The sequence below is a fragment of the Cyclopterus lumpus genome, chromosome 15 (assembly GCF_009769545.1).
Source record: "Cyclopterus lumpus isolate fCycLum1 chromosome 15, fCycLum1.pri, whole genome shotgun sequence".
NCBI lineage: Eukaryota > Metazoa > Chordata > Actinopteri > Perciformes > Cyclopteridae > Cyclopterus > Cyclopterus lumpus.
Window position 1 is genome coordinate 2,450,499 of NC_046980.1, and position 21,990 is coordinate 2,472,488.

Genomic DNA, 21,990 nt, shown 5'->3' on the forward strand with positions numbered 1-21,990 from the left:
CCGTTGGCTTTTTTTTAGGGGGGCGGGGCTCTCTCTCTCTCTCTCTCTCTCTCTCTCTCTCTCTCACATCTTTTGCGCGCGCACGCCCCCGCAGGAGTAAGTAGTCCTCATTTAAAAATGCCCAGAAGAAGCCCTCTGATCTTTTAAGTATAATTAACGATACAAAGGTGTTAAAATGCTCACCATTGTACTTGAGTAAAAAGTACAATGGGCTAATACGTCATGTTTTAATTAATGTTGCAGCTGGGAAAGGTGAAGCTCAGGTAAAGTATCATCTTAAACTAAATTTACATGAACTATCAAATAAATGTAAAGGAGTAGAAAGTACAATTAAATGAATTAAATGTAGAGTACCTTCAAATTGTCGGGCTGATACTCAAATGTACATTCGAACAGTTTGTGGCTTCGTATAATCTCCATTAAAATATCCCTCACTAACATGCTTCCAATGGAGTTGGTTATAGTTCTAAATTATGGGCCAAAAATAATGAGTTTAAATAAGTTTTAATGAAATCAAAATGGTGAAACCTGCAAACTGCTCGGTCCGATAAGCGTGAGAGGGGGTTCTCACCAATCTTCTTATTTAATCTCGAAGCAGCGCGTTTTCTCAATGTGTTTTATTTATTTCACTCCTGAATAAAACAAAATCATCTGTAAGCGGAGGTCAAAGGTCAAAGAGAGTTGTATTGAGGCGGAGCAGCTGTTTGCTCTTCGTCAGTTGAGTCTGGTTGAGCTCGTTTATGACGACTTCCTGGCTCTCCCAACAGCAGGGAGGGCACAAAAAAAGGGGGGTCTGGAGGCTCTACATCCCTGTGGAGCAGACCCACAGCTGGTCACCCCCACGGAGACAATGGACACCGAGCCCCGGGCTCATAAATAGTCATCTGCACACGCCCAGGCTGTGCATGAGTCCAGATATGACTTCAAAATAAAGCTAACAAACTAGTCACATGTCGTAGTTGCAGTCAAAAAACGAAAAGCAGCGACAGATCAGAGGACGCGGATGTTCTATATTTGTATTATATTGTCAATCTGTTAATCGGTATCTCTGGTAAAGTCTGATTTATCTTCTTCCTCCGAGCCACAAAGAGCTTGTTTGTTTTCTCTGTTCGTTATGATGCTTCAAAGTAACTCACTGGGACACGAACGCCGGCCTCCTGGGTGAAAGTCCTGCATGTTTTTTGTCCCACGCGGGTTGCCGTATATTTCCTCTGCCTCTTCCTTTGTTCATATTTTAAATAATGACACCCAATTACATTCTCCTGGAATGGAACATTATGACAATTACCAACAACAGCCCACAGTTTTCCTGAACGTAATTACCTTTCGAGAGGTAATTGACGTGCTAACCTCGGCTAACGGCGCGCTAATCTCGGCTAATGGCGCTAACAAGACCGGAGAGGATGACCGCACGCAGCCAGGACTCAGGTGTCTGCTCTCCGTCCGCCGCCCAGAGGCTCAGGTGGTCAGCGAGGCGTTGTTTTACCGTGTGTGTGTGTGTGTGTGTGTGTGTGTGTGTGAGAGAGAGTGAGGAGTCCTGATGGTTAGCTTTGTATAAGACTGGAGGAGCTACAACCAGGAGGAGATTCAAATAAAACTTTATTTACTGTCACAAACTGATGTGAACGTTAAAATAAAACTCTGGTTCTTCTTTGGTTCTGCTCTGGTTCTGCTTTGGTTCTGCTCTGGTTCTGCTTTGGTTCTGCTCTGGTTCTGCTTTGGTTCTGCTTTGGTTCTGCTTTGGTTTTTGGGTGGAAGAAGTTCTTCTGTATATTTAATGAGGCCGACGGTGTGATTACATCCTCCAGGGAAACTGAGCCAAGACCGACACAAAGAGCGTGTCCTCAGTCCAGCTGACGGCCAAGGACACACACACTCAGACACTCACACACACACTCAGACACTCAGACATACACTCAGACACACATACACACACTCAGACACACACACACACACACACACACACACACACACACACACATACTCAGACATACACTCAGACACACACACTCAGACACACATACACACTCAGACACACACACACACACTCACACACTCAGACACACACACACACACACATACTCAGACACACACTCAGACACACACACACACACTCAGACACTCAGACACACACTCAGACACACACACACACACTCAGACACTCAAACATACACTCAGACACACACACACACACTCAGACACACACACACACACTCACACACATACTCAGACACACACTCAGACACACACACACATACTCAGACACACACTCAGACACACACACACACACTCAGACATACACTCAGACACGCACACACACTCAGACACTCAAACATACACTCAGACACACACACGCACTCAGACACACACACACACACTCACACACTCAGACACACACACACACGCACAAGCAATCAGACACACACCCACACACACACACACATACTCAGACACACACACACACACGAACACACACTCATTCAGACACACACACACACAGACACACACTACAACACACACACAAACAGACACATGCACACTCACACGCACTCACACACTCAGACACGCACTCACACACTCACACACACAGCTTCCTGTAGACGTTGATTTAGAAATAGAAAGCAATACAACATTTAACACTCAACTGCATGTGTTGTAAAATGTTATTGCGCGGTTGAAACGGTTGAAACACACACACACACGCACACACACACACACACACACACTCCTTATCGCCTCATCAAATACCAAGCTCACTTTCCAATGTAAACGGTGAGATATATAAACACAATTTATGACGAGAGCCCGTCTCTAAAATGGTAATAAAAACATTTAAATAGAAACACCTGCAAACTATGGAGATAACCAGCTCGAGATAAACAAACACAAACGATTCCCCGGCAGACGATTTGTCTCCTGCGGATCGGACAAGACGACAACACTTCTACAGCTTTTTAAAAAGTTATTGGTAAAAATAAAGGTTCTGTCTAACGATGGCCTCATCTTCAAATGAGCTAACGCACCCGGCGGTTGAGTCTGGAGGCTCTCATGTGAGGAGACCCTTTTGTTCACCGAGTCAGAGCTGTGTTGTGACAACACGAGATAACAGCGGTACCAACTATGTCCACCTCAGGGCTGGGAATGCATTTGTTAATATTAACACCAAACACGCGTCATGCATTTTTCTTTTTCTGGCTTCTACAGAAATGTTGAGAATGACGTCGTGAGGAGGAACCCGAGACGCAGTTGCTGGGAAATGAAACTCGTCAGAGGCCAGCGGAGCTATTTTAGGCTACATGCTAACACACTGTAGATAGGTGACCTTTGGGATCCGGGTCCTGACCTCAAATATCCAATATCAAATATCAGAAACATATGGTGTCAATCACATTCAATTCCTTCTGCTGATTGATCCCATTCATTTGATTTTTTTTATATCTTTAGGAGATATATATAGAGTCCAAAGTGTTCAATATTAAACTAATTAAATATATATCTATAATATGATAATTTGTGAAATTATTTGTGAAATTATTAAAACCCTGCTCGTTATTATAAATGTGTAATTATTCCTTTTTTTATATTGCAAAATGTATTTATTTTATTTTCACAACATCACATTTCATTCTATGACACATTGGTGTCGACGGCCAATCAGCTTTCAGCTCTTCTACACGCGCCGCAAGCTTTTCATGACAAATTCTCACTCGATATTTTACACAATTCATTCACGAGGTGTTTCGCAATGTCTTCGTTCGTTTTTGTAACAGCTTTTGGCGTGCCAATGATTCTCTGAAGGAAACCAAAGCGTAAACACAGGAAGTTAAAGCTCTGCTCGTCACATTGAGGTCATCTGAACCACAGCGAGCCGCCAGTTTACAACGGGAAACTCCTGAGACAGCAGAGAGGCGTTATTCTGGGTCAGGCATCTGCACACACACACACACATCCACACACACAGACACACACACACACACACACACACAGGGGGATTTTCATGGTAATATATACATATATGTATATGTGGTTTCTGGTTAAAATCTTGAGATTTAGCTCTCATGGGATCCGTTGCTAACTCAGTTTATGTGTAATATTCATAAAATTCAACAACCAAGAAAAAAAGCACTAAAAACATCTCTTTTCTCTCCGGTGACTCGGGTTGGATGTCAGGGGGAAGACGGGCGGCTCTGAAGTTCTTTGTCATTTGTCTGCTCGCGGTTCCTTCTCGCGGTAACAATGGCCGCTTTGTAGCCCGGTTGCTCAGATCCTGGCGGTGACGTCCTTTGGGTCCTGTGACTTCGGGGTCCTGTGACTTCGGGGGTCATGTGACTTCGGGGGGGGGGGGGGGGGGGTCACGTGACTTTGGGTGACGCGGGTGTCCGTCCGCGTTAGCTCCTCTCGCACAATCCGAGAAGACTAATGGCGGGTGACGCCACCTGCTCCCCACTGGGCCCCCGATGACGACGCCTTTAAAAAGCTCCGCTCTCTCTCTGGTTCTGGTTCTGGCTCGGTAGACCCGGAGACGTCACGCAGGTGTCGTACACACATGGTCAGCTGGAAAAGGAAGGACAACGCGGCATCTTTGAAAACCCTCTGGCGTGGTATAAAAACTGTGAAAACTGTGCTTTTGCTCACGGGTAAAAGCTGTAAACAGAGAATTCACTACGTTTCAATTCCATCCACTTCGTGAACAAAAGAGATCGGTTTGAATAACAAATGAATCATCTCACTTCCACATTCGTGACTTCCACATCGACGTGAAGCAAACAGGCTCTTTGTTTTGGGCTATAAAAACACAGATATTAAAGAGCTTGAATGACTTCAGTCATAAACTTCAGTGTTATTGACTCAAGAGAACCAGTAGAACCAGGTATGAATGAACTGGTCCAGGGTCTGGCAGTCTCTCAGTCCTGGTTCTGGTTCTAAAACAGATGCAGTTCAGATCAGTTTGTGAAAATAAAAACAAAACGTAACAAAATCCCCCCCAAAAAATAAGGACATTGATATCAGACTAACGTCAGAGGCTTTCATGACCCGTCCTCCACCTCTAGAACCTCCGGGTTCCACAGACTTTAGGAGCCAGCTGAAGGAGCTTCTGGTGGACCTCCGTGATGTCACCAGAACATCTGCTCCTCCATGGTGTGGGTCATGTGACTGTAGCCGTGTCGTTCCGAGCAGAAGGACTCGGTGTGTGTGCGTAACGGGGAGCCGATAGCTGCCCAAGGCCAGCCTCAGATTGTTAATCGTTAGCTGTGACGGTAGCCACGGTTACCGACCCGTTAGCTCCGTGCAGGAAGTCCCGCCCCGCTGGTTAGACTCACAGACCTACAGACCTACAGACACACACAGACCTACAGACACAGACAGACCTACAGACACACAGACCTATACAGACACACAGACCTACAGACACACAGACCTACAGACACACACAGACCTACAGACACAGACAGACATACAGACACACAAACCTATACAGACACACAGACCTACAGACACAGACAGACCTACAGACACACAGACCTACAGACACAGACAGACCTACAGACACACAGACCTACAGACACACAGACATATACAGACACACAGACATATACAGACACACAGACGTACAGACACACATACCTACAGACACAGACATACCTACAGACACACATACCTATACAGACTCACAGACCTACAGACACACAGACCTACAGACACACACAGACCTACAGACACAGACAGACCTACAGACACACAGACCTATACAGACATACAGACACAGACATACAGACACAGACAGACCTACAGACACACAGACCTACAGACATACCTACAGACACACATACCTATACAGACACACAGACCTACAGACACACATACCTACAGACACACCGACCTACAGACACACACAGACCTACAGACACAGACAGACCTACAGATACACAGACCTATACAGACACACATACCTACAGACACACAGACCTTCAGACAAACACAGACCTACAGACACACAGACCTACAGACACACACCTATGGAGCTGCGTTTCCAAATGTCAGTTTCAGATCCCTTTTAATTCCGAAAAAGCAGAGGAAGAAACTGCTGATCGCATCCTCAACATTTGACCCACAGTGTCACGGGACACACACACGCACACACCCACACACACACACACACACACACACACATACACACCCACACACACACTCACACACACACACACACACACACACACACACACACACACACACGCACACACACACACACACACAGCTTCCAGTAGACGTAGAAAGCAATACATGATTTAACACTCAACTGCCGGTGTTGTAACATTTTATTGCGCGGTTGAAACCGTTGAAACGGTTGAAACACACATTAAATGAGATGGACGCTACGGAAGTTAAACACAAATACATCTGAAATGCGTCTAGAAATGAAACGTCACAAGGAAGTTAAACTTAAACGTAACTTTATTTGAGGAAAATGTGATTTGGACCCGAGTTCCTTCTGCAGGAGAAAAACATCACGATGCGTATGAGATGCAAAGAGGCTTTTTCTGCTTCTCTCAGTCAAGGGTGTCATTGTAGAGAACACACGTTTCCTGGATTTGGATAGGGAAATGTGTGTGTGTGTGTGTGTGTGTGTGTGTGTGTGTTTCAGGTGCCAGCTTTGAGCAGGTAGACGGATCTCCGTTTGCATGTATGCCCTGAAGAGGAAACAGTTTCCTTAGCGAGGCCTCGTGGGGACGGCGCAGGTGAGTGACAGCTGGGTTTCTACTGAGCAGACACACACATATTTGTATCACCTTACCAGTAAAACCAGTTAAACTGGAACCTGCAGGTTCCCTCTTTGTGCCTCTCAGGTCACCAGCGAGCCCGACGGTGACGCGGTGGGGTCGAAGCTAAAGGTCAGAATGTGACGAGCTGAGATTAGAGTGTGTTGCGAAGGTATTTCCTGATTGTCAGATAATCTATATATACATTTTAAAAAAAGGAAAAAAAGAGACGATCTGCAAACATGGACCTTTGACCCCCCGAGACGCATCCCCGAACCGGCTGTAATTTAAACGTGTCGACGTCACCACCGTCACCACGTCACACCGTCACCACGTCACCACATCACACCGTCACCACGTCACCCCGTCACCACATCACTACGTCACCACATCACACCGTCACCCCGTCACCACATCACACCGTCACCAAGTCACCACATCACACCGTCACCACGTCACCCCGTCACCACATCACACCGTCACCACGTCACCCCGTCACCACGTCACACCGTCACCAAGTCACACCGTCACCAAGTCACCACATCACACCGTCACCCTGTCACCACACACACCGTCACCACGTCACACCGTCACCACATCACACCGTCACACCGTCACCACGTCACCCCATCACACCGTCACCACGTCACACCGTCACCAAGTCACCACATCACACCGTCACCACATCACCACATCACACCGTCACCAAGTCACCAAGTCACCACATCACACCGTCACCACATCAAACCGTCACCACATCACACCGTCACCACGTCACACCGTCACCACGTCACCCCGTCACCACGTCACCACGTCACACCGTCACCACGTCACACCGTCACACCGTCACCACGTCACCCCGTCACCCCGTCACCACATCACACCGTCACCACGTCACACTGTCACCACGTCACCACATCACACCGTCACCACGTCACACCGTCACCACATCACACCGTCACCACGTCACCACATCACACCGTCACCACGTCACACCGTCACCACGTCACCCCGTCACCACATCATACCGTCACCACGTCACACCGTCACCACATCACACCGTCACCACATCACACCGTCACCACGTCACACCGTCACCACGTCACCCCGTCACCACATCACACCGTCACCACGTCACACCGTCACCAAGTCACCACATCACACCGTCACCACATCACACCGTCACCACGTCACACTGTCACCAGGTCACCACATCACACCGTCACACCGTCACCACGTCACCCCGTCACCACATCACACCGTCACCACATCACACCGTCACACCGTCACCACGTCACCCCGTCACCACATCACACTGTCACCACGTCACACTGTCACCACGTCACCACATCACACTGTCACCACGTCACCACGTCACACCGTCACCACGTCACCACATCACACCGTCACCACGTCACACCGTCACCCCGTCACCACATCACACCGTCACCACGTCACACCGTCACCACATCACACCGTCACCACGTCACAACGTCACCACGTCACCACATCACACCGTCACCACGTCACACCGTCACCAAGTCACACCGTCACCAAGTCACACCGTCACCAAGTCACCACATCACACCGTCACCACATCACACCGTCACCACGTCACACTGTCACCAGGTCACCACATCACACCGTCACACCGTCACCACGTCACCCCGTCACCACATCACACCGTCACCACATCACACCGTCACACCGTCACCACGTCACCCCGTCACCACATCACACTGTCACCACGTCACACTGTCACCACGTCACCACATCACACTGTCACCACGTCACCACGTCACACCGTCACCCCGTCACCACATCACACCGTCACCACGTCACCCCGTCACCACATCACACCGTCACCACGTCACACCGTCACCACGTCACACCGTCACCACGTCACACCGTCACCAAGTCACCACATCACACCGTCACCACATCACACCGTCACCACGTCACCACATCACACCGTCACCATGTCACACCGTCACCAAGTCACCACATCACACCGTCACCACGTCACCACATCACACCGTCACCAAGTCACCACATCACACCGTCACCACGTCACCACATCACACCGTCACCACGTCACACCGTCATCACGTCACCACCGTCATCACGTCACACCGTCACCACGTCACCACATCACACCGTCACCACGTCACCACATCACACCGTCACCACATCACACCGTCACCACGTCACACCGTCACCACGTCACACCGTCACCAAGTCACACCGTCACCAAGTCACCACATCACACCGTCACCACATCACACCGTCACCACGTCACCACATCACACCGTCACCATGTCACACCGTCACCAAGTCACCACATCACACCGTCACCACGTCACCACATCACACCGTCACCAAGTCACCACATCACACCGTCACCACGTCACCACATCACACCGTCACCACGTCACACCGTCATCACGTCACCACCGTCATCACGTCACACCGTCACCACGTCACCACATCACACCGTCACCACGTCACCACATCACACCGTCACCACGTCACCACCGTCATCACGTCACACCGTCACCACGTCACCGCCGCTCTCGTGGGAGCGGTGCAATTATCCGTGATGGGCCTTTCGACCGCGGCCGCCACTCAGGAATGTGGCTCGGAGGCCGAGAGGGAGTGGACGTAGAAGGAAATGTCTGATGACGATCAAACCTTCTTTTTTTTTTAAAAAGGAAGGTTTATTACGGTGAGAGAGGATCCCCGTTGTTCATGCTTCATATCGACGTTTCAGAGGGAAGTTTCAGAGGAGCGTGACGCTTTGTGCCGAGTCTGTTCATGTGTGTCTTTGTTGCTGTTGTCTGTGATGCACTCTCACGGGGGGATAACAAAACACACTGCTTCTGACACGCCTAGAGCTCAGGTGCAGCTACCAAAGACCCCGCCCTCCCCTGTGTGTGTGTGTGTGTGTGTGTGTGTGTGTGTGAAAGAGACTCGCCTCTCATAGTGGGATCTCTCACAGACTCGACACGCAAACAAACACAGATATAATTTGTTGTTGTTACATAACAGAGTCCACACAAAAAAAGTGCACACAGTGAATTTACCCTTTCAACTGTGTGTGTGTGTGTGTGTGTGTGTGTGTGTGTGTGTGTGTGTGTGTGTGTGCCCGGCGGCTCAAAGCACACAGTGGAAGCTCACAGAACCAGTATCTGTGTCTGTCAGTCTGGTTTGGATGAGAGAACCAGACCGACCAGTCTGGGAGGTACTTGTGATTCCTTTCTATCTGTATTCATATCGATATCGTAACCGCTGCATCTCGCTCACAGAGATCAATTCATGTGGATCTGAAGAGACAGAATCTGCTTCCAGAGTTGTTTTGAGTTTTTCTTTTCATACATGACAACCTGTGAAAATATATTTTTCCAGACTCACTGACGTCAAACCCGGGAAGAGGCCGACTTTGGTGGAAGTAGATAATCGACCCCGGTCGGCAACGGGAACACGATCGCAATCCTTATCGAATGTTTCCCGGCAGCATGTTTCATTCATGCAATCAATGTTGACGATTAGACGCCCTGATAGTGTTCTGAGAAACGGGACATGCGGCGCGTAAAAAAAACAGAAGCAGAACCCAAAAGAAGGTAACGCTAGTGAGACAATAAATTCACTTTTACAAATAAATCCGCCTGATATCAAATCAGGAAGTGCCCTGCATGCTTTTGAAGAAAACGCTGACTCGGGGGAACTATTGCTAGAGAGAAGCCTGCCGTGAGGCTGCGTCGTAAAAAAAAAAGGCTTGCTTGCTAATGTATCCGGCTGGTGAGGCGCTGTAAATCCATCCAGAGGTCATGGAGGTCTGCGGCGCAGACGGGTACCCTGAACACTACAGGGGGCAGTAATGTGTGACGCTGTGATCTGTGTTCTGACGCCCCCTGTGGACTAAAGTGGTAGTGTTGGTTCTGCTGTCCCATGTGGACTAGAGTAGTAGTGTTGGTTCTGACGCCCCCTGTGGACTATAGTGGTAGTGTTGGTTCTGCTGTCCCCTGTGGACTAAAGTGGTAGTGTTGGTTCTGGTGCGTCCTGTGGACTAAAGTGGTAGTGTTGGTTCTGGTGCCCCCTGTGGTCTAAAGTGGTAGTGTTGGTTCTGCTGTCCCCTGTGGACTAGAGTAGTAGTGTTGGTTCTGACGCCCCCTGTGGACTAAAGTGGTAGTGTTGGTTCTGGTGCCCCCTGTGGACTAAAGTGGTAGTGTTGGTTCTGGTGCGTCCTGTGGACTAAAGTGGTAGTGTTGGTTCTGGTGCCCCCTGTGGACTAAAGTGGTAGTGTTGGTTCTGGTGCCCCCTGTGGACTAAAGTGGTAGTGTTGGTTCTGGTGCGTCCTGTGGACTAAAGTGGTAGTGTTGGTTCTGGTGCCCCCTGTGGACTAAAGTGGTAGTGTTGGTTCTGGTGCCCCCTGTGGACTAAAGTGGTAGTGTTGGTTCTGGTGCCCCCTGTGGACTAAAGTGGTAGTGTTGGTTCTGGTGCCCCCTGTGGACTAAAGTAGTAGTGTTGGTTCTGGTGCCCCCTGTGGACTAAAGTGGTAGTGTTGGTTCTGGCGCCCCCTGTGGACTAAAGTGGTAGTGTTGGTTCTAACGCCCCCTGTGGACTAAAGTGGTAGTGTTGGTTCTGGTGCCCCCTGTGGACTAAAGTGGTAGTGTTGGTTCTGGTGCCCCCTGTGGACTAAAGTGGTAGTGTTGGTTCTGGTGCCCCCTGTGGACTAAAGTGGTAGTGTTGGTTCTGCTGTCCCCTGTGGACTAAAGTGGTAGTGTTGGTTCTGGTGCCCCCTGTGGACTAAAGTGGTAGTGTTGGTTCTGGTGCCCCCTGTGGTCTAAAGTGGTAGTGTTGGTTCTGCTGTCCCCTATGGACTAGAGTAGTAGTGTTGGTTCTGACGCCCCCTGTGGACTAAAGTGGTAGTGTTGGTTCTGGTGCCCCCTGTGGACTAAAGTGGTAGTGTTGGCAGGTGTGATGGCGTCTGTGTGCTCTCTCGTTTCTCAGGAAAAGGAAAGCAGATGCTTCTCTGATGGAAGTGACTCATCACAGGAAGAGACTCAGTGACGTAAAACCCACAAAACCCCCCAACAAGTTTTACTTGAACGTTTCCTCAAGTTATTTGTATTTATGAAGGAATTGATTTATTCATTTTACGTCGGATTATGTGTATACGTGTGATTCTGTTTTTAGAACAATGTTCACTGACGATTGGAAAAAACAACAACAACACTAACATTAAATAGAATAACGTTGTATAGAAGTCTATGCTTCATGTGTTAAAGCTGCATTCTCTCTCCTGACCACCAGGGGGCGACTCCTCTGGTTGTATTGAAGTCCATGCTTCATGTGTTAAAGCTGCATTCTCTCTCCTGACCACCAGGGGGCGACTCCTCTGGTTGTATAGAAGTCTATGCTTCATGTGTTAAAGCTGCATTCTCTCTACTGACCACCAGGGGGCGACTCCTCTGGTTGTATAGAAGTCTATGCTTCATGTGTTAAAGTTGCATTCTCTCTCCTGACCACCAGGGGGCGACTCCTCTGGTTGTATAGAAGTCTACACTTCATGTGTTAAAGCTGCTTTCTCTCTCCTGACCACCAGGAGGTGACTCCTCTGGTTGTATAGAAGTTTACGCTTCATGCGTTAAAGCTGCATTCTCTCTAATGTCCACCAGGGGGCGACTCCTCTGGTTGTATAGAAGTCTATGCTTCATGTGTTAAAGCTGCATTCTCTCTCCTGACCACCAGGGGGCGACTCCTCTGGCTGTATAGAAGTCTATGCTTCATGTGTTAAAGCTGCATTCTCTCTCCTGACCACCAGGGGGCGACTCCTCTGGTTGTATAGAAGTCTATATAAATGACTCTACTTCTCTTGATGTATTCCCTCAGTAAACATTGTAAACATTAGTTTTTGGTCTCAATCTCTAGTTTCAAGTCTTCTTCAATACAGCGTGATGTTCATTTAGTGAATTATGGTTATTTAGAGTCAAACAGACAGGAAAAAGTCTGAGCTTATCTAACAACATCCTTCCTGGTGGCCATTAGACACGAGATGACGAACTGTATTTGTGACGGATTAATAAGAGTCCAGACTTCGTGGCTCTGCCTCTTCAGAGCAGGAACCCGACGGCCAGACTGCGTTTGAGAGATTAGAGATGAGAGAGAGGAGCAGCTCGACTGGACCACAGCTTGAAACACCGCTGGAACAACATCAAGGTCCTGTTGTCAAGAGCCACGGACACAACAGAGCTGCAGGCGCACGCACACACACACACACACACACACACACACACACACACACACACACACACACACACACACACACACACACACACACACACACACACACACATTCCCAAACAATTTTATTAAATTACACTTACAATCTTAAAGGGCCAGCGTGCAGCTTTTCAGGGTGATTTATTAGCAGAAATTGGGATATAATATTCATAAATGTGTTTTTTTACATTCGTGACTAATCAAACTGAAACTCAAGAATCAGCCTTTCATATCTATAGAAGGAGCTTCATATGACTTGTGTGTTTCTACAGTAGCCCAGGAGGGACAAACCAAACACACTTACCCTGGAGAGACGTTCACGTGTTCTACGTTCCCTGGAGGGGAGTTCCTCCTGAGCCTGCAGGCCTCTGCAGGAACGCCTGTGGTTCTCCGTAACCGCGAATGTGGGCCATGACAGGAAAAAATAATAATTAAAAAGGTCCCTTTAGTTTGCACCCCGCCAAAATAAATCATTTCACAAATGGATGAATCGGAAAGAAGAAAGAATAACGAGAGCGAGAAGAAAAATACATTTATGTTGAAGGCCGAACTCTCAAAGGGACGGTTATGAAACTGTTTTGCTTTTGTCGTCTTATATTCTGGTATTTTAATTCACGGGTTCAAGTCCTACAAACATCGTGCTCATTTCCTCTGAGAAAGAACCCAGAAGCATTCAGAAAGAAACCCCCCGACACAGCGGAAGGGTTGTCCCACACAAAGTAGAGCCGGCCGCGCTTTGCCCCGCGCGGCGGCGGAGGAGGAGGAGGTCGTGATGACTGTTTACTCAGAAAGAACACTGACGCCATTCATCTGCTGCCAAGGCGCAGAGCAGCCGGACACACACACACACAAACGCACACACACACACACACACACAAACGCACACACACAAACGCACACACACACACACAAACGCACACACACACACACACACACAAACGCACACACACACACAAACGCACACACACACACACAAACGCACACACACACACACACACAAACGCACACACAAACGCACACACACAAACACACAAACAAACGCACACACACACACACACATAAACGCACACACACACACACAAACGCACACACATACAAACACAAACGCACACACAAACGCACACCACACACACACAAACGCACACACACAAACGCACACACACACACAAATGCACACAAACGCACACAAACAACACACACACACACGCACACACACACACACAAACACACGCACACACACACAAACACACACACACACACAAACGCACGCACACACACACACAAACGCACACACACACGCACTCACAAACACAAACAACACGCACACACACACACAAACACACGCACACACACACACACACAAACACACGCACTCACACACACACACACAAACGCACACACACACACAAATGCACACAAACGCACACACACACACAAACAACACACGCACACAAACACGAGGATGTGGAGGAACGGTTCTGTGAACTCTGAGGGCGAGCTGTTCTGGGAACTGCAGGTGGGGGGGGGGGGGTGGTTGGTGAAACCACGTTCAAGTTTCTGAAAGGAGATTTACATTGAATATTTCTTTATGATATTTTCTCAGAATGAATCGCATGCGTTTGTTTTATAAACATAAACGTCGTTAGATTAATTAATAAAAAGCAAGAACACAAATGCATGATTGCAAAAGTCAAGAAAACAGAAGAAAAATGCAATAAAATAATTATTGAAAAGAATATTATTGAAAAAAAAAAACCATAAATATTAAACACAGCAAAAAAATACAATAATTTAAAAAATCTGAAGAAAAACAATGCAAATGTGCAAAAAAGCATAAATATTGAGCAGCATGAATATATTATATTCAATAATAATATATAAAAAAACACCAAAGAGGTTTTGTGTATTTTAAATAGAAAAAGTGGACCCTTCTTATTTGCTTCACAGGCGCGTGATGAGAGGCTAAAGGAGCAGCAGCGCCACCGTGTGGCCAGATGTTGTCAGTGGTACATTTTAACATTTCAGATTTTCTTTTTAAGCACTTTCCCAAAAAAGTATGAAGTAAAAATTGGGAATTTAAAGAAAAGAAACAGATATTTTATTGGCTTGAATTATTATTATAGGACAGATGCGTCGTTAATGTATTAAAGTTAATAATCCAGTTTAATGATTAAAATGCGTAATAGAAGAAAAGCCTGAACATACATTGTAACCAGATATTTATGTATATAATTAGAAATAAGCAGATTACCTCCGCCCCCGGTGTAGATTCTTGATAACATTCCTACATTATTATATTTATAGTGACCAGAAATGTTATATTATACCAATATGGAATCCCAATTTGGGGGTTAAGACCAACAGCGATCTGTGTTTAAGTCTTTTTATTTAGCTTTCACACTTTTTGGGTCACAAAATAATCCTTAAAATCCAAAAATCTGACGAGCAGAGAAGACACAAGCAGATAATTATTGAGTTTAAAGAGTCAGAAGCAAAAGAAAAGCCGGAGGCTCTGAAATGCTCTTAGGAAGATGGACGGGAGGTGAAATGGAGGGAGACAGGAGACAGATGGAGGGAGGAGGAGGAGGAGGAGACAGATGGAGGGAGAAGGAGAGGAGGAGGGGGAGGAGCAGGAGGAGGAGGAGGGGGAGGTGGAAGAGGAAGAGGAGGAGGAGGAGGAGGAGGTGAAGGAGGAGGTGGAGGAAGAGGAGGAGGAGGAGGGGGGGAGGAGCAGGAGGAGGAGGAGGGGGAGGAGGAGGAGGAGGACACAGACCACAACCCACTGAGTTAATTGGTTTACTTGGACTCCTCATCAGTAAACTCCTCCTCCTCCTCATTTATACACATTTATTAATAAAAACTATATATTATGAAGCTTTATGCAGACGGGTTAGTTCACACAGCATCCAGACTCATCTATACACGTGATGTAGTACTCATGATGTCGTACATGTAGTACTCATGATGTCGTACATGTTGTACTCATGATGTCGTACATGTTGTACTCATGATGTCGTACATGTAGTACTCATGATGTCGTACATGTAGTACTCATGATGTCGTACATGTAGTACTCATGATGTCGTACTAGTAGTACTCATGATGTCGTACATGTAGTACTCATGATGTCGTACATGTAGTACTCATGATGTCGTACATGTAGTACTCATGATGTCGTACTAGTAGTACTCATGATGTCGTACATGTAGTACTCATGATGTCGTACATGTAGTACTCATGATGTCGTACATGTCGTACTCATGATGTCGTACATGTAGTACTCATGATGTCGTACATGTTGTACTCATGATGTCGTACATGTCGTACTCATGATGTCGTACATGTCGTACTCATGATGTCGTACTTGTAGTACTCATGATGTCGTACATGTCGTACTCATGATGTCGTACATGTAGTACTCATGATGTCATACATGTCGTACTCATGATGTCGTACTTGTAGTACGCATGATGTCGTACATGTAGTACGCATGATGTCGTACATGTAGTACTCATGATGTCGTACATGTAGTACTCATGATGTTGTACATGATGTCGTACATGTAGTACTCATGATGTCGTACATGTAGTACTCATGATGTTGTACATGTAGTACTCATGATGTCGTACATGATGTCGTACATGTAGTACTCATGATGTCGTACATGTAGTACTCATGATGTCGTACATGTCGTACTCATGATGTTGTACATGTAGTACTCATGATGTCGTACATGTTGTACTCATGATGTCGTACATGTAGTACTCATGATGTCGTACATGTAGTACTCATGATGTCGTACATGTCGTACTCATGATGTCGTACTTGTAGTACTCATGATGTCGTACATGTCGTACTCATGATGTCGTACATGTAGTACTCATGATGTCATACATGTCGTACTCATGATGTCGTACTTGTAGTACGCATGATGTCGTACATGTAGTACTCATGATGTCGTACATGTAGTACTCATGATGTTGTACATGATGTCGTACATGTAGTACTCATGATGTCGTACATGTAGTACTCATGATGTCGTACATGTAGTACTCATGATGTTGTACATGTAGTACTCATGATGTTGTACATGTAGTACTCATGATGTCGTACATGTAGTACTCATGATGTTGTACATGTAGTACTCATGATGTCGTACATGATGTCGTACATGTAGTACTCATGATGTCGTACTAGTAGTACTCATGATGTCGTACATGTAGTACTCATGATGTCGTACATGATGTCGTACATGTAGTACTCATGATGTCGTACATGTAGTACTCATGATGTCGTACATGTAGTACTCATGATGTCGTACTAGTAGTACTCATGATGTCGTACATGTAGTACTCATGATGTCGTACTAGTAGTACTCATGATGTCGTACTTGTCGTACTCATGATGTCGTACATGTAGTACTCATGATGTCGTACTAGTAGTACTCATGATGTCGTACATGTAGTACTCATGATGTCGTACTAGTAGTACTCATGATGTCGTACATGTAGTACTCATGATGTTGTACATGTAGTACTCATGATGTCGTACTAGTAGTACTCATGATGTCGTACATGTAGTACTCATGATGTCGTACTAGTAGTACTCATGATGTCGTACATGATGTCGTACATGTAGTACTCATGATGTCGTACTAGTAGTACTCATGATGTCGTACATGTAGTACTCATGATGTCGTACTAGTAGTACTCATGATGTCGTACATGATGTCGTACATGTAGTACTCATAATGTCGTACTAGTAGTACTCATGATGTCGTACATGTAGTACTCATGATGTCGTACATGTTGTACTCATGATGTCGTACATGTAGTACTCATGATGTCGTACATGTAGTACTCATGATGTCGTACATGTAGTACTCATGATGTCGTACTAGTAGTACTCATGATGTCGTACATGTAGTACTCATGATGTCGTACTAGTAGTACTCATGATGTCGTACATGTAGTACTCATGATGTCGTACTAGTAGTACTCATGATGTCGTACATGTAGTACTCATGATGTCGTACATGTAGTACTCATGATGTCGTACTAGTAGTACTCATGATGTCGTACATGATGTCGTACATGTTGTACTCATGATGTCGTACATGTAGTACTCATGATGTTGTACATGTAGTACTCATGATGTCGTACATGATGTTGTACAAGTTGTACTCATGATGTCGTACATGTAGTACTCATGATGTCGTACATGTAGTACTCATGATGTCGTACATGTTGTACTCATGATGTCGTACATGTAGTACTCATGATGTCGTACATGTAGTACTCATGATGTCGTACTAGTAGTACTCATGATGTCGTACATGTAGTACTCATGATGTCGTACATGTCGTACTCATGATGTCGTACATGTAGTACTCATGATGTCGTACATGTAGTACTCATGATGTCGTACATGTAGTACTCATGATGTCGTACATGTAGTACTCATGATGTCGTACATGTAGTACTCATGATGTCGTACATGTTGTACTCATGATGTCGTACATGTAGTACTCATGATGTCGTACATGTAGTACTCATGATGTCGTACATGTCGTACTCATGATGTCGTACATGTAGTACTCATGATGTCGTACATGTAGTACTCATGATGTCGTACATGTAGTACTCATGATGTCGTACATGTAGTACTCATGATGTCGTACTAGTAGTACTCATGATGTCGTACATGTAGTACTCATGATGTCGTACATGTAGTACTCATGATGTCGTACATGTAGTACTCATGATGTCGTACATGTAGTACTCATGATGTCGTACATGTAGTACTCATGATGTCGTACATGTTGTACTCATGATGTCGTACATGTAGTACTCATGATGTCGTACATGTAGTACTCATGATGTCGTACATGTCGTACTCATGATGTCGTACATGTAGTACTCATGATGTCGTACATGTAGTACTCATGATGTCGTACATGTAGTACTCATGATGTCGTACATGTAGTACTCATGATGTCGTACTAGTAGTACTCATGATGTCGTACTAGTAGTACTCAGATGATGTACTTTAACCCGTCTGTTGTCTTTCCACTTCTCCTCCTCAGGTGCATATCGGCCCTCGTGCCGTATTTAAAATCAAAGTTAATCTGTAAATCAGATTGGGAGCTTCTCCTCAGACGTCTTCTCAGGGTTCAGGTTAAAAGCCACCGGGTCCATGTGGACCATCTGGTCCACCTAGACCATCTGGTCCGACGGGGGACCCGCGACTCCATAAGAGGATGAAGCCGTCAGTCACGGAGGGTTCGGCCTAATCTCCTCTTGACTTACTTCAGGTCGGTGTGTGTGTGTGTGTGTGTGTGTGTGTGTGTGTGTGTGTGTGTGTGTGTGTGTGCAGACCGAGGAGAACGAGGACGCGCTGGGAAGGTTCTGTTTTTGTGGAGAACGAGGAGGAGCAGGAGGAGGTCCGGCAGCGATGTACCGCTCGGCCCCCGTGTACGGAGGAGGGGAAGGGGAGCACTACTTTGTCCCAGAGGGGGACTGCACCAGTGAGGTGAGGCCTGACATATAATAACATTATTAATAATTAATTAACACAGCCTGAGAAAATATTCCTTCAGAGAAAAAGATGTGCACGTATTGTATGATATGAAGTCTCATAAAAAGTGGGATACATTTAATATATAAGCACAACTTTGCACTTATGATGCACTTAAATAAGTTGCGGTATTTTTTTAAACATGTTAGGTGTTTGAAAGAGATGCATTCTATTCATATTTACATCAATAAATACATGTTGTACACACACATTGAATTACAGATGGAAACCACAGGAGTTGAAATCTATGCAATGCACTTTGTACTTGTTGTATTTATTTTAGTAATCATTATCACTTTAAAATGTTTACACAATCACAAAAAAACATGTTTATTGGCAAGTATGTTTTCACATAGAAGACATAAGCTTTTGGTGTAGTAAAAATAAAAAGTATTGCAAAAATCAAGAACATAAATATGTAATAGAAGGCAAATACAATGGAAATATATCCTTTCTAAAAAATATTCAAAAATTATCACATATTTGTTTTAATGTATTTGTACATAAGAAAGTTAGATTAATAAAAGCATTTAATAAATTATAAAAAATACAAATATGTCATTTACAAAATATGAATAAATATAAATTAATATTTATATTCTAAAAATATATATATAATATTATGAAATATGTAAAAAAACATACATAGAGAATAGCAGAAAAATACACTAATAAAAAAATATATGGACAAGGATCAGAAGAAAAAACAATGCAAATAGGAAGAAATACAAAATAAGTTATACATGGGTACATATAAATATTATACAAATGTGTATCTGAATTAAAAAATGAGTTTGACTAATATTCAGTCGCATCGACACGTTCTCGCGACCTTTCAGGAGTACGATCCGGACTCCGAGGACGGGAAAGGGGCCCGGAGCGTCCGCAGGTCTCTGTCGCTGGAGATCTACGGCCTGCAGAGGGAGCCGCACGTGCACTTCTCCAACCGGGAGTACTACCGCCGGCTGGAGGAGCTGAAGAGCGCCCACCTGAGGAACATGGCCGAGCTGGAGACCATGTACATCGGCCAGGGCCGAGAGCGCCGCGCCGAGGAAGACGAGGGACGTCCGGGAGGAAGGCCGAGCCGAGAGGACCGGCTGTCAATCAGGTGGGAGGCTTTTAATTCACTAACACTATAAACACTAACTGTGTTTCAGTGTGTGAAGGTCAGACACATATTATGCATTTATATATTTATATTAATTAGAAGGTCGGCTTTACTCTTGAATTATAGCCATGGAAAACCTTTCACTATTTAAATAAATAAATAAATATATATATATATATATATATATATATATATATATATATATATATATGTGTATATATATATATATATATATATATATATATATATATATATATATATATATATATAGCGCTCCTTTCAACTCAGGTGCGTTTTCACCTGCTAATTATACATAAAATCATGCTCATAGTTTTCTTTCACGGGCGTAAAATGTGATTTAATATCGTGGGTTGTTTGATCTGACTGTTGCATAGAGATTAAGAAAGTGTGTGAAAGTTAGCCGGCTCTCAGTCAGCTGTGTGCAATGTTTAATCCACTTTATACTAACTGTTTCAACCTTTTATTCGTTATTTCTATTTAACTATTTTACCGCAATGCATTGTGTGACAGCAGTCATAGGGACCGTTTATGCATCAGGTACATTTATGTTTTAATGACTTAAAAGTTGTCATCTTTAGCCACAAGGGGGCGGTGTTGTGCTAAGAGCCATCCATTCATCCATTGGCAGCCATTTGATTGGAGAGCCTTCCATTTTAATGCAAAGTGACGCAGTTTTAAAGTGTGAAAGGTCAAAAGGTCAAGATCGGTGTTCACAATCAGCATCAATAAGAAAAAAAATACCTAAAGAGTCAGCTGTGATATTATTGGAGCAGTTCTTCTCACCCCCCCCCATTATGATATCTGACCCAGCAGCAGCAGCAGCCCCGCCAGGAAACTCCAGAGGATCAACTCCCAGGAGGAACTGGACTTTCACGATACATCCAGCGGGTCGGACCAGTCGGAGCTTCTGGGGGAACTGGAGCCGGACCATCCAAGAGGGACTCCTGTAGACCAGGACCAAACCTTCGAGAGGTTGGTGAAGTATATCTGCACACAGAGGAGGGGAAGCCCAGATGAGGAAGTGTTTTCATCTTTGTAGTTCCTCTATCTACTCCCAGAGACTTCCTGCTGAGCCCAGAAGAAACCGCGACCCGCGAGGAGTTCCGGTTCCAGCCCAAGGCCTCCTGTCCGAAACGGCGGGGGTCGCCGTCCCGGCCGACCGGGGTCAGGGTCAAGTCGAGCTTCAAGGCCACCGTGCCCAAACCCTTCCAGATGATGCTGCGGGAGGAGGAGAGGAAGAGGCGC

At 45.6% G+C, this 21,990-nt stretch overlaps 1 protein-coding gene across 1 annotated transcript in view; it reads left to right on the plus strand.

Moving 5' to 3' along the window:
- Positions 1 to 56: 56 nt before the first annotated feature.
- Positions 57 to 21,990, plus strand: part of LOC117744265 (protein FAM161A-like) — a 22,444-nt gene continuing 510 nt past the window's right edge. Inside the window, exons 1-6 of the mRNA XM_034552454.1 lie at positions 57 to 263; positions 6,644 to 6,890; positions 19,416 to 19,571; positions 20,456 to 20,724; positions 21,556 to 21,717; positions 21,804 to 21,990. The exon at positions 21,804 to 21,990 is cut by the window's right edge and continues 510 nt beyond it. Coding sequence (XP_034408345.1) covers positions 19,494 to 19,571; positions 20,456 to 20,724; positions 21,556 to 21,717; positions 21,804 to 21,990 — 696 coding nt within the window. The 5' untranslated portion in view covers positions 57 to 263; positions 6,644 to 6,890; positions 19,416 to 19,493. The remainder of the gene's footprint in view (positions 264 to 6,643; positions 6,891 to 19,415; positions 19,572 to 20,455; positions 20,725 to 21,555; positions 21,718 to 21,803) is intronic.